The 13,873-nt window shown below is 40.4% G+C and overlaps 1 protein-coding gene across 1 annotated transcript in view; it reads left to right on the plus strand.

Annotated features, from left to right (window-relative positions):
• Abca12 (ATP binding cassette subfamily A member 12) overlaps positions 1-13,873 on the plus strand; it is a 161,862-nt gene that overhangs the window by 98,348 nt on the left and 49,641 nt on the right. The window contains exons 16-23 of the mRNA XM_055616847.1: positions 854-1,018; positions 1,291-1,501; positions 2,750-2,889; positions 4,784-4,903; positions 7,344-7,434; positions 10,192-10,371; positions 10,929-11,244; positions 12,855-12,969. Of these exons, the coding sequence (XP_055472822.1) occupies positions 854-1,018; positions 1,291-1,501; positions 2,750-2,889; positions 4,784-4,903; positions 7,344-7,434; positions 10,192-10,371; positions 10,929-11,244; positions 12,855-12,969 (1,338 nt within the window). The remainder of the gene's footprint in view (positions 1-853; positions 1,019-1,290; positions 1,502-2,749; positions 2,890-4,783; positions 4,904-7,343; positions 7,435-10,191; positions 10,372-10,928; positions 11,245-12,854; positions 12,970-13,873) is intronic.

Genomic DNA, 13,873 nt, shown 5'->3' on the forward strand with positions numbered 1-13,873 from the left:
GTGTGTGTGTGTGTGTGTGTGTGTGTGTGTGTGTGTGTGTGTGTGTGTGTGTGTCATGGTGACCTTTATGGGACACACCAAAGAGCTTTCTATCCCCATAGATCTCACACATCTTTTCTTGTCTGCCTAGAACCTCTTCAGTCTTTTTATTCTTGTCATTAGTATAGTTTTTACTTTTATTGACTTGCGTATGTACAGTTAGGAACACAGTTTTTAGAGTAATGTCGTATCTACATGCAAGGCACTTGGCGATGGATACTCTTCTGGCTTTGAAAAGTAGCTGGGCTGGAAGGATGGCTCAGCAGTTAAGACCATACGCTACTCTCCTAGAGGCTAACGTTTCTATTCTCTCTCCAAGAGATCAAGGGTCCATTTGCAGTTGGGCAGTCCAGTTTATGCCTTTGCCTTCTGCATCAGCGGAGTCAATCACACAGCATCTGGCCTGTGTGTCTGGCTTTTTTTCACTTAGGATAGTATTTTCAAGTTTTGTGCACGTTGCAACATGTATCAGTATTTTTTTTATTTGTATGTTCATGTTATACTGCATTTTAAAGATAAGTTCTGCTTATGCATTCAGGCGGATTGTCAGCTCCACCCCACCGCTGGCTGCTGTAAACAAAGTTCCTATAAGTGTTCACACACCAGCCTTCACGAGGGCTTATGTTCTTTCCTTTGTTCGGGTGAAGACCTAGGAATAGAATGGTTGGTTTGTTTGGTAAATCTCCACTCAGCTTTTCGGTAGACTTTCAGAACTATTTTACAAAGAGGCTGCTCTGTTTTACAATCTTACCAACTGTCCACGAGGTCCCAGTTCCTCCACATAAATCATTCATTTTCATTCTCTTTCCATTAGGTGCTTTTCCCAAGGAAAGATCAAAAGCCAGTGGAAAGGATGATGGAGCTTTTCATAAAGCTGAGAGAGATTCTCAATCAGTTGGCTTCCGGCACACATCCTCTGCTAGACAAAATGAGATCCCTGAAACAAATGCACCTGCCCAGGAGTGTTCCGTTAACACAGGTAGAAGAGTCCTTCGGTCATGTTCTCCCTGAGAAATTCTTCCTGTCGTGCTGACTTTTATTTAAGACCAGGTGCAATAAATTCGGCTACCGATCTAGCACACGGAAGACAAAAACTCCCTCGAAGAAAACTTCATTCTGTATTTAGGTTTGCAATTCAGACTTTAAAGAAGTCATGGGAACTCTGAGCGCTGCCGCTTTTTCTCTCTGTGTTGTCTGCTGGAGCACGTACAGTCCCGTGACATGAGTAACTCTTGGACGTTTGTCTCACAGGCCATGTACAGGGGCACGAGGATGAACACGCCAGCAGGATCTTTCAGTACCATCTCCCAAGCGCTGTGTTCCCAGGGAATTACCACCGAGTACCTAACCTCCATGCTGCCTTCATCCCAGAAGCCGAAAGGCAACCACACCAAGGACTTCCTAACTTATAAATTAACTAAAGAAGAAATTGCCTCAAAATATGGAATCCCCTTAAATGCTAGTAAGTGTACCTCAAAATGCGTATGAAATAATAACTCTCAATGGCAAAAGTGTTGCATGGTCTGTCGCTGCTTTTCATGGTAAATGAAGTATCAGTCTTATCTCAGAAAGAAAATAGAAAATGCTTGTTTGGTACTTGCTGCCTGTTCTGCCTGTTAAGTCATGCCCTCATCACGCAGCCACGTGAGGTAATGCCTACCCTATTGCATGCATCTTAATAGAAGGTATTTGAGTCTGAAGATGCTCAATTTCCTGCCCAAGGTCACTGACTTGGGGGGGGGGGTCTCAGGGCTCTTGGGTTCTTTAAATGACAGAAGGTACAATCACAGATCACTTTGGTAATAACCATGTGTACTGAGAAACGTGTCATTTGGTGACTTGGTCACTGTGGGAACATCACAGACAAACTAGAGTGTCAGCCATGACATCAGCAGGTGATGTTACCGTCTGGCACCCCATCAGATATGCAGCCCGTCACTGACCACATTGTGGTTGGCCTGCAGTGCTCTGTAGTTAGCATCTCTAGGTCATAACTATGAATTCTTGCCAGGAGATAATGCAGAAGCTTGTTTTAAATTTGCTAGGGTCAATATTTTCCCCTAACTTTCTGGCATTAGATGTTTGTATGGCATATGGCGGGGCTGTGTGTGTGCAGCTAAGCATAACTGTTTAGTGGCATATCAAAGCCATTTACTTGATCTATAAACTTTGAGATGCAAAATGTGATCTGAGGAACTCTTCCGGGTGATATATGGGTATTTAGCGTAGCAATTGGGTTGACTCATACATTTGTCTTTTTATCCGTTCAACAAAAACCTACAAACGGCTCTCATGTATCTGGTACCATTCTGGGAGTAAGATTTTATGTATTCTCAGAAAATTACGTACTAGTAAAATGGATATGTTAGGAGCAGTTCTGAAATGTGGTTTGAAATCTTTGTATTTCTTCTTGGCAAAATGCCACTGCTTATTCTGGGCTTGCTTTTCAGCTTAAACTTTCTCACCCAAAAAACAATTGCTACTCGGTTGTCTTACTGCCATACCAGATGCTTTCTATCTGTTACCAATGTAGAAAGTGCTAAGACATAAAATTTAGGCTATATAGTTTGTAGCACTTCTCCATGAATAAGATTTTGAATGTGCCTGGAAATGATTGTTAGCTTTCTTCTAAATCATAATGGTTGATGCATATTAATTGTGTCTACTAATTGACTGATATATTATTTTTTTTCTTGCCTCTTATTTCCAGCACCATTTTGCTTCTCCCTTTACAAAGACATCATTAACATGCCTGCTGGACCTGTGATTTGGGCCTTCTTGAAACCAATGTTGTTGGGAAGGATTTTATATGCACCATATAATCCAACTACAAAGGCCATTATGGAAAAGGTTTGGCTGTTAAATGCAGTGTTTCTATGGGGGCAGTACTGTTTCTGTTTTAAAGCAGTCACCTTCTAAATTTATTTTAGGTGGTTCTGGCTTACATCTTCTCTACCATCAACTTTGACTTTGGTTTTTGGAAACTCGTGATAATTCCTTTCTTTGCCTCTAGGTTGGGTATAGGTTATGACAGGTGGGATCTCTCAGTGAAATGAACCATGGTGACATTTGGGAATGAAATTAGGCACAGCTAGACCTCAGGCTTTTCAATGCTCTGAGAAAGCCAAAAAGTTTTCAGTGCATGTCGAATGTTCAAAGTATATAGAAAAATCACACTAAAAAAAAAAAAAGGGCGATTATATAGCTCATTCAAATAAAAAAAAAAAAGCCCTTACAACATAGATTATTGACTTCATAGTTGATTGAAGTATTTAATATTTCTTATTTATATCAAAGACAGATCTTGAGAAAGACAGTATCACCAGGACCTATACTTACCACCTGCCTCCTTTTACCACAAAACATCCCTTCACTTTTAAGTTGGACATGGTGGAATGCCTGCCTGACATTCACAAGGCCCTGGATTCAGTTCCCAGCCTTGACAAGAAAGCAAAGCATCAGTGAGTTTGGCTTGAAGAGAGACATGTGGAGCAAACCTGTAACACGGTGCCTTGTAGGCTGAGACAGGAGGCTTTGGAAGCTAACAGCCTCCCCTCCTCAAAAAAGAAAGAGCTTTCATGACCTGAATTATACACCTACTGCCCTCTTAAAAGCTAAAGAATGAAAATGAAAAAAAAATCTGCCTTAACATTATCTGATCATTAAATTATAGTTGATGTGAGTCTAATATTACTTTGAGGACTAAGTAGAATGAACAGGAGGTTACCACTGAGTGTTGCTCCTTTGCACGTTTGTGATTTGATATTCCTTGTCTCACTGGGCGTATACATCACAGACTTTTATATAAGTGATTTACTCTCACTGTCCAAGTATAGATTCCCCCCTTTCATGCTTGATGCTCATCTCCTCTCTTTTATATGGTAAAAACTTCTTCAATTCAAAAGAGCTGGCTAAATCTTTGCTTTTTAAAGATTTTCAGAGAAATGTTTTAATTACATGAAATGCATTTATTTAATTCTCAGAATATTCATCTTATTCCCGGTGTACGTTTTTAGTTTTGCGGTAGTGTAAACAGAACACTTGTGCATACATTTTGACATGCTATTATTTTATTTCAGAAGATTAATGTCTAGGATTGGAGGGTTAAGGGGCTATTTTTTATTGCTTTTTATTTTATTATTTTATTGAGATAGGGTTTTGCTCTGGAGCTCATGCAGTCCTTGAGAGTTCAGGGTCTTCCTGCCTCAGCCTACGTGTGCTGGGATCACAGGCATGTACCACCAAGCTTGGCTGCGTTTTATTTGAATAGCCCTTGTCAGGTTGGTTTCCTAAGTGGCTGTGGTGTACCTGTTCCCAGGAACAAGAATGAGGAACATCTCTCCTGGTTTGTTTTCTGACTTAGAACATTTAATTTAAAAACGACATCCTTCCTACATGCGAGAACTTGGTGCTGCTCAGTAATGACGTGAAATTTAACATCGGTAAAAATGAAAACTTGTGAGAACTCTGGGAAGGCTTCCATTTTGATTATAAATTTGTGCTGGACATGAGGCAAGCCCTAAATTTCCCAGAATTTTTATGAATGATATTGATCCTTATCAGATATATCAATTGATGCTTTTGAACATATAGAAACTGTCTGACAATGGTTTTTCTTTCTTTCTTTCTTTTTTTTTTTACCAACCCTACCTTTTAATGCTTTTTTTTTAATATAACAAAAAGTCTTGTATTGAAATACATGAAGAAAACCAACTGACCAAATCTCTCTTGTCTCTTTGTTAAGTCCAACGCAACTCTGAGACAGCTGGCGGAATTAAGAGAAAAATCCCAGGAGTGGATGGACAAGTCGCCCATCTTCATGAACTCCTTTCACCTGCTGAACCAGACCATCCCAATGCTACAGGTACTGGATCGCTCTGTCGTACCATTTCTGGGAATTGCGATTCTTCGATATTTTAATCATTTTATTACATGAAGATGGTAACTTGTCATCCACATTCAAGAGGTTAGAATAACCGCTCCATTCACATTCATCTCCTTCACATTCCCATTCACACCCCTCCTTTCCCTCTGGATGTTCCAGCCTCTCTACTACCTTAGAGGTGAGAACTCTCACACAACAATGTAACCACAACTATAATCATTTACTGCGTGATCACATGCTAGAGATATGCTTGAGTTATCTCTCTTTTAACTTATTCTTTGGGAGTTCACGGGTTTAGACTTTCTAAAGTTATACTCTAGAAGGCAATCAATGTCCGGAGTTCTTTAGTGGAAGCATGCGGTACCAGGTGTGCACAAGTAGATGTCTTACATTCAAGTGCTCCTGAAGAAACAAAAGGCCCTCCTAGAAAAAAAAAAGTTCTTATAACTGACCTCTTACAGATTTAGTCCTCACTCAGCCGTTCTCGATGTTCCTGCCAGGATAGTTAGAGGTTTGACGCTGCAACTCTGTGCACTTCAGATTTGAAAAGTATGATTCGTGATTCTAGTAAAAAGAAGCAGGCTTTTCTGAAGATACTGAAAGCAGTGGAGGGGCATGTTTCAAGTACAAACAGGACTCTGGCAACTGAAGACAAAGCCTCTGGGTTAGCCTGTGATCAGCTGGAGAAAAGAGGTTTTAGGCATGATAGTGTTTGAGGTACTCGAGAGAAAATGGTTTGCAATGAAAAGAGATGTCCCGTATAAAACCCAAGAGTATTTTGGAAAAATAACAAGAACAACAACAACAACAAAAATCAAGAACATTGCCTCTCTTTACCATCATCTTGGGTAAATTAAACCCAGAATGAATGATTTGTTTCATGTACTTTTTTCAGGAAAATTGTACCTAGAAGCTGTTTTCTTCAGTTTGTTTTGACTAACAATCACTGCATAGTTACATTTACAGTGTGAATTAGAAAATAAATTTTAAAAAGCACTAATATATTTAATAACTATAAAATGAAGGACATTTTCCATCAAACACGGTTCCCACAATGCACTACTCAATTTAACTATTCTAAGTTAAAAATGCTCATTTGCAGTGGATCTTTTCTGGTGAGTCTCAGATACCAAAGTTTCTTGAACAGAGTTTTACTGCACTATGTATTCTCCTAAGTGGAAGATTCATCTTTTTTTTTTTTTCTATAAACCTTTTACCTATGGAGGGAGAAAAACAGTTTATACACATTATATCACTGGGGAAAATTTGTTGGCTAATGTGCTGAATTACCAAAGGACATGCATCGTACGTAGCAACAGTCCCAAAGTGCAGACTTTATTAGAACCTCCGTGGTCATCTTCACATTGGGAACAGCAGCTAGCTGAAGTATCTTTACTGAACACAAGGATAAATTGCTCCTCTCGATTCTCGAGGAAAAATTTAGTTCTGTGAATGCACAGGAAGTCTGACACTTAAAGCATTAGCAGATGATACCTCAGGCCACGTAGCGCTTGCGCCACAGCACTGAGACTCTAGGATCAGGGTTGAGTCATTAGTGCATTAGCACGCATGTGCGCACACACATGAACACATGCACGAAAGACAGAGGGAGACGGCAGCGACAGTAGTCACTTTGAGGTGGGGAGAAAAATCTGCCTAGTTGTGTCTCGCTCACGGTAAAAAGAGCTAATGATGACTACAGTGTGGAAGCTATGTCTCAGGTTGGAAAATAGCCATCGAAGCCCTAATGTTTTAAATAATTTAAATTATCTTAAATTACCAACCAGTGTTTCAGTGAATTGGGTTGGTTTTATTGATGTGTTTTTCCATGGCCACACAGTTGTTCTTGTTGTTCAGGACAGAACAGTATTATAATAATGGACACTGACAGTTCTGATGAGTCATTTATTCCCCCACTTCACAGAAAGATAACCTGGAGCCAGAAATAGGAGGCCTCACAGCTGGGGATGAGTAGCTAGAATAGAAAACAGTCGTGAGCCCTTGTAAATGTCAGAAGTGTACTTTTTTTTTTTTTTTTTTTATCTAGGGAGAATGAAATACATTTTGTTTTTTTTAATTTTTTATTAATTAGTCTATTCACTTTGTAGAAATACACTTTCTATGTTTAAAAGGAAATAATTTATTAGCACTGATAAAAATTCTATTAAGTTGAATATAATTCTCTGACGTTAAAAATAATTATGCCCCCCTCCCCACTCAGGGCACTTTTAGAAATCTGAGCAGTTCGTGTTAAAGACAAAAGCTCATTCTTTCAAATCTTCGCGTGTGAGCCCACAGCAGGTACCCAAATAACGCCCACCGGTGCCTGCCTCATTGTTCCAAGGCCGTGTTAGGACTGACAGTGATTAAACATGTTTTTCCTCTCATATTGAAACTGGTTCCTATTATCAACTTTTAGAATACTCTGAGGAACCCCTTTGTGCAAGTTTTTGTGAAGTTCTCCGTGGGCCTCGATGCTGTTGAACTCCTGAAGCAGATAGATGACCTTGGTGAGTCCCTCTGTGCAGCATGCTTTTATTCACGTCAGAACTGAGGGGAGAAGCCTGGCGCCCCGTGGCTGCGAGATAGCTTCCCTTCCCTTCTGTGTCTAGTTTCTTATTAGTTATTGGAGGAAAAGTGGGGCCCTAGGTGTGTCTACCCATGTTTTCTGATAATTAGTAATAGTGATATGCGAACACCTGTGGTTAGTAATTTCACAGCAATATACATGGCGTAAATGCAACTCTGGCTCAGCATAAGTAAGGTTGGTACATTTTGTCCCCCCCGCCCCGCGTTCCTTGATAACTCAATGAAAAGCCAGTCCTTACAAGTGTGGGAAGGTGAGATGGTTTCGGGCAGCATTTAACATTTGATCTCCACCAGCCTCGATATCACCAAAATGCGACTGGAAAAGGCAATCGAGTTAACAAAGGCAAGTGTGGAGACTCAGAAGGAAATAAGTCTAAATCAGTATTCAAGGTTGGGTCTTCCACTCAGGGTCATTTAAAAGGAACAAGCTGCACAGAATCAAAGGCAGCTGTCTGAACTTACATATTCCCTCTGCCAAGTCCCCACCTTCAACCTAAAGGATGCAAGACATCTAATTCAGGCTGTGTCTGATTCACTGTTGCTATGCAACCACAAGGCTGAGGAAGGGACTGAGAGCGTCAGAATTTGGCAGGAGCAGAGCAAATAGCCTCCTCCTCCCCAGCACCTCCGGGACCCAAATGACTCCAGTAGCAAGCCAGCGGGGAGGAATTATTGTCTATATTTGTATGTAGCTGTGTGCCGTGTAATTGCGTGCACATGACGATAGTCAACCCAGTTTGGTAAAAGAAAGGTATTAGGGGATTTCTTTTCCAAAGGTAAGCAGTAAGCCACCATTTGATAAAAATATCAGGGATAAACTATAATGTTCTTAAATAAATTTTATCATCCCTAACTTTTAAAATAGGATCTGAGGCTTAGAATTTAAAATCAGATTAAAGTAAGTAAAACAGTGAGGCTAGCACAGTTGAAGGCCTAGGTTTGGCGCTCAAAATTGATTACACACATACACACACATACATGTACAGTTAAAGCTTGGGGCTGTTGCTGCCTCTCCAGCACATTTCCTTGAGTCCACTCCATGATTCTTCTAGTACCAACAGGTCTAGGGCCTCCTTCCTTGTTATGTTGGTTTCCAGGGTCCGCTGGAGGCCACAATATTCAACAACCACATAGCCCTCCCTCACCAGCGTCTCCATCAAGTAAAACCTTCCACTTTAAAATGTACTGAGAAATGTATTTAGGGAGTTGCCCTCCACGAGGAACAAGGACTTGTTTTGGATGAGGTAGGGGACCTGTTTAGAAGGATTTATGATAGTCACAGCTCAGTCTTCATGATGAGCAAGTTAATAAGAGCTTAATTGGTCAAATGACTTGTTAGCTTGTGATTTCGTATTTACCCACGGTCCCTGCTGCTTTCCTCACAAGGAACCTTGCAACTGAAGAACTATTATATCCTCTTTCTCCCAGAGTAATTACTTAAAATTAAATCTTGATCATATTGTCTAGGTTCATTTAGATATGAATAGAGATGAATCACATAGGGATTTATTGTTTATTTATGATAGTGGTACTAGGAATCAAATCCTGGAACTGTTGCGCATGCTAGTCAAGAGCTGTACCCGTGAACTGGACTCCTAAGATTCTCTATTGACTATAAAAGAAAGTTGCAAGTATGTAGTAGGCATCTTTAGGTGCCCGAAATGCTTCTATAGCTCGGCTTTTTGTTTTCAAGATTTTGTTTTATTTTTAGTTACGTGGATACCTGCATGCCTCTGTGAGAATGTGTGCTAGTGCAGGTACCCTCGTTATCCAAAAGGGGGAGTGCCGCCCTCCAGGGCTGGAGTTGAAGGCAGCTGTGAACAACGCGATATGAGTGCTGGAAACTGAACTTGGGTTTGCAAGTGCTTTTAACTGCCGAGCCTTCTCTATAGCCGCTCTGTAGTCTAGCTTCTATTCTGCATAAACCTTCCTTCATTTAAAAATTGTAAACATTTTTTGTCTTAAGGAAGCATTTTTGTTTAGTTTATTTAAAATGGTCATAGCCAGCGCAAAGTCTGTTATGTACATATTTATTCATTCTGTGTGTATAGTGTATGCATATAACATATTTATATGTGTATGCATATGGAGATCAGAAATAGATATTGGGTGTCTTCTTCAATATCTCTCTAGCTCCTTTTTTTTGAGAGATGATCTCTCACTGAACATGAAGCTTGCCAATTCAGTTAGCCAGCAGGCTCCAGGGATTTGCATGTTTCTGCCCCCAACCCAACCCTTGTCAACGCAGGCCCTGCCGTGCCTAGCTTTCCCATAGGTGCCAAGCATCCAAGCCCAGGTTCCTTTGATTGCTTGCCAACCACTTTTAGTTTTAACCTACTGAACCATCTCTGCAGCCATTGTATGTATAAATTTTTAAGATTTATTCATTTTCGACCTTTGTTATTTAAATCATACCAGAGTATGCTTTTGAATTATCTCACATCTCTTTAAGCCTGGGTTGACTGTATTTGTAACTAGCTTAACATTCTCCTCAAGGAATTTCTGCAGAACTGGGCATATTTTCTTCAGTATGCAATACTTGACATTTTAAAAATAAATTCTACAGCACCACCTCTTTGTTATAATTTAGTTTAATGTTTACCATTGGCTAAAAATATTCATATTTTGTTTTACTATTTTTGAAATAAAGATGGTAATCTCTCTCTCTCTCTCTTTAGATGTTCTCAGGCTGAAATTAGAGAACAACATTGACATCATTGATCAGCTTAACACGCTGTCTTCCCTGACAGTAAACATTTCCTCCTGTGTACTTTACGACCGCATTCAGGCAGCAGACACTGTAGAGGAGATGGAGATGGTGGCTGAACAGCTCTACAAAAGCAATGAGCTCTTTGGAAGTAAGTGCTGTCCTGTTGGAATTAGAGTGTCTCTCTGTACTAAAGTGGGCCAAATTCGCTTCTTTCTTCTTTCATCCAGAACTCAATGAAGTAGTCTGAAAGTTGTTGCCCTTTCTGATGTCAGCATAAACGAGAACCCTTCTTTTAGTCAAGCAGCCATATTGTCTAAGTCCAAGAAACCTTTAAGTTTATCATTTCACTGCAAAAAAAAAAAAAAAAAAATTAAGAATGGAAAATATCAAGCAGATGAAGGGTGAAACTAAACCCAGCTTCATCATCAGTCAACATTATCCACTTTAAAATATTTCTGTAATTTAATTAAATGGCTTACAGTGATATCTTTAATCTGTCACTTACTTTGTGATTATATTCTGAACTCCAGCTTTGAACCCCTGAGTTTGATAGCTTTTTAAAAACCATCCCTCTATATCAAAGCCTGAATCCACCATCCTGTTACTAACTCAATTGCCCGGCTGTTCTCTCCATATCCCCTCTGACCAGTAAGTAATGCTGTCTATAAAGTAACTTTTGTGCTGTTGTTGCTGTTTTATTTTTAGGTGTCATTTTTAAGCTTCCACCTAACAGAGGCTCACACAGAGGCTATGGCTCTGAAAATGTCTCTCTTCCTCCTATCGTAAAATATACTATCCGCATGAGCCTGAAGACTGCACAGACCACAAGGAGCATAAGAACCAAGATTTGGGCCCCGGGGCCACACAATTCTCCATCACACAACCAGATCTATGGCCGGGCTTTCATTTATTTGCAGGATAGCATTGAAAGGGCAATCATTGAATTACAAACAGGAAGGAACTCACAGGAAGTCGCCGTCCAAGTTCAAGCCGTCCCCTATCCCTGCTTCATGAAAGATAAGTAAGTGACCTGGCTAACAGTCAAACACCGTTTTGAGAACCCCCTTTTTCATTTGATATGTCAAACGAAGAGAACACATTCACCAAGCCTTTACCCTATGTTTAGGACCTAAAGCAGAGCATGCCTGGACATTTCTTTAAAGAACAGAGGCACCAAGAGCTTGCGTGCTTTGTGAGATTAGGGTCTTGTGCATAAATTTAAGCTCTTTGTAACATACAGAACTCTTTCCCAAATGTTATTTCATTTGTTCTATCTCTGCCCTCTGTCGGTTAAATGGAAGCAGTATCACAGTCCATAGTTTTCAGCTAAAGATGAAATCCAGAGAGCTTGAGTCACTTGACTAAGATGTATGGCTGTCTAATAACAGTATGCATTTTCTCAATACTAGACCAGGTCTAAACCACACTGTCATTTGAAAGCAACATTACAGGAGAGTAGTTATTAACTAATTGGAGCCCTTACCCAGTTCTACATCCAGAAACTATATCAAGAATGGACCTGGTCCAAGGTAAAATCCATTCAACAGATGTTCTACCATAAACATCTACCGCAGGAAGCAAATCGTATATTTGCTTTCCCCTGAAAGGCACCCATCTCTCCAGTAATGTCTTTCGCACACTAGAGTGATAACAAGTGATAGTGGCCCCATGGTCCATCAATATTTGCACTCTTCGCAAGTGTGGGAGAATGATTTTGGACCCTTTCTCTAAATAACAGCTTCTGGTCAGCCCAGGATGCAAAACATATTGCTGCAGAACCTCACTAAGAACAGCTGCTTTTGCCTCAGCCATGGTCAGAACCGAGCCTTCCCGGGTACCACCGCCACCAGCTTCTGGGGAACTGCTCAAAAGCAAATTCCTACCCTGTTGGTACATCATAAATGAGCAGGTTTCAGGTTGGAATCAGGACTCTGTATTTTTTTTTTTATGAGGTTTAGGGTGTTTTTGCTCTACGGTCAACTTGGAGAAACACCAAACAAAACCCCTTGCATTGTGACCAGCCATTCAGAAATACATGTAGGGCCGGTGAGGTTTACCAAGGTCCCTCTAGGTCAACATATTGCCAAAAGAGGAATTTCTACACCATATATAAAACGCCTTCGAAAAATCCACAGGTTTTTTTTTTTTTTCATTTTAAATCAAATGTTCTGGATTTAGTATTAGTTAATTTAGGGGGATTTAGCTTAACAATAATTATGAACTTCCTTAAAAGTTAATATAGTCATTCGGGACGTGGCCCCACTTTTAGATTGGAGTGCCAATCACCTAATTTTGAACCTGCCATTTAGATAAGAAAAGTTTTGAGCTTTGTAATTACAGCCGGAAAATGATTTTCCCAAGTAGGACACACTTACTACAATTTAAACAATATGGCAATTTTCTCTAGCCACGCAGAGCCGTGTTTTGATTCTTGTGCCACCACGGTAAGAAAACGAGAGCCTACTGTGAAGTCAGCTTCCCACTTCAGAAACAGGGGGGCCGTATTTCCAGTTATTCCGAGCTCCCTAATGGGAGTGTAATTTCCACACATGACAGAGTGTGCTCCTTGGGCGCAGCAGTCTGCGGGGTAGCATTTCTCGTGACGGCTGGATCCTCTGTTTTCTTCCGCAGCTTCCTCACCAGCGTCTCCTACTCCCTCCCCATCGTGCTCATGGTCGCCTGGGTTGTATTCATAGCTGCCTTTGTTAAAAAGCTTGTTTATGAGAAGGACCTCCGGCTCCATGAGGTATGTGGGGAATCTTCTCTCCTTGTAAGTCCTAGGCATAGAACATCTAATTACTGTGCCCTCTCCTCATGCTTGTTCAGACTCGGCCTGCACAGCCTACACCTTGTGAGTGAGAAAGACAAACATCGTAAGGATCACAGAGGTGGTCTTTATTTTGTTTTTCTCAAATAAATAAATAAATAAATAAATAAATAAATAAATAAATAGATGGAAAAAAAACAAAAAAGTGACACAAGAGATGTTTCATGAGTACTTCTGAGAAGACAAAGTCTGAGTTATATTGAATAAAATATGAATGAAATTATGATCCTCGCAGTAATAGTTTCCACAGTAATTACCTACAGGATGTAGGCTCTAACTGAGTTTAAACAGTACTGATACTGTCAAGGAAGAAAGACAGCCAACATGGCAGCCGAAGCAGGCATGAGGCTAATTTTGCTTTTCAAGAACAAGTTCCCTTTCCCGTATTCCTTGTCTCTTGCATTTATCTTTCAATTTGCTAAATGTCTCATAAACTGATTTAAGCCCTGCTGTCTTCCGGACAGTATGCCGTGGTTTTCTGAAAGCTTGAATTCACACCTCCAACCTTAATTGGGTTGCACGGTCTTTTCTACCTTTTATGTCTCAGGTTCCTGAGCCTCCAAAGTGGGTCTTTCAAAATAAAGGACGACTTTGAAGTAGAAAAGTGTGGTAGACGCTGAGCTATTTGCTACTTCAAAACAGACACCTAACTCCAACAGGTTACTCGCGAGAGAAGCCACACACACGCTTGTGCGTATGTGTCTATAAACGCTTGCGTGTTCGTATGTGTATTTCACACTCATCGCTTTGTTTTGTGTTAGCGTGCAATGCTGTCTGACTGCATCTGTGTATGCCACCCAAAATATCAGAGCATCATGCTGGC

Source organism: Psammomys obesus, unplaced genomic scaffold (assembly GCF_907164565.1).
Source record: "Psammomys obesus unplaced genomic scaffold, mPsaObe1.curated_primary_1811, whole genome shotgun sequence".
Lineage (NCBI taxonomy): Eukaryota > Metazoa > Chordata > Mammalia > Rodentia > Muridae > Psammomys > Psammomys obesus.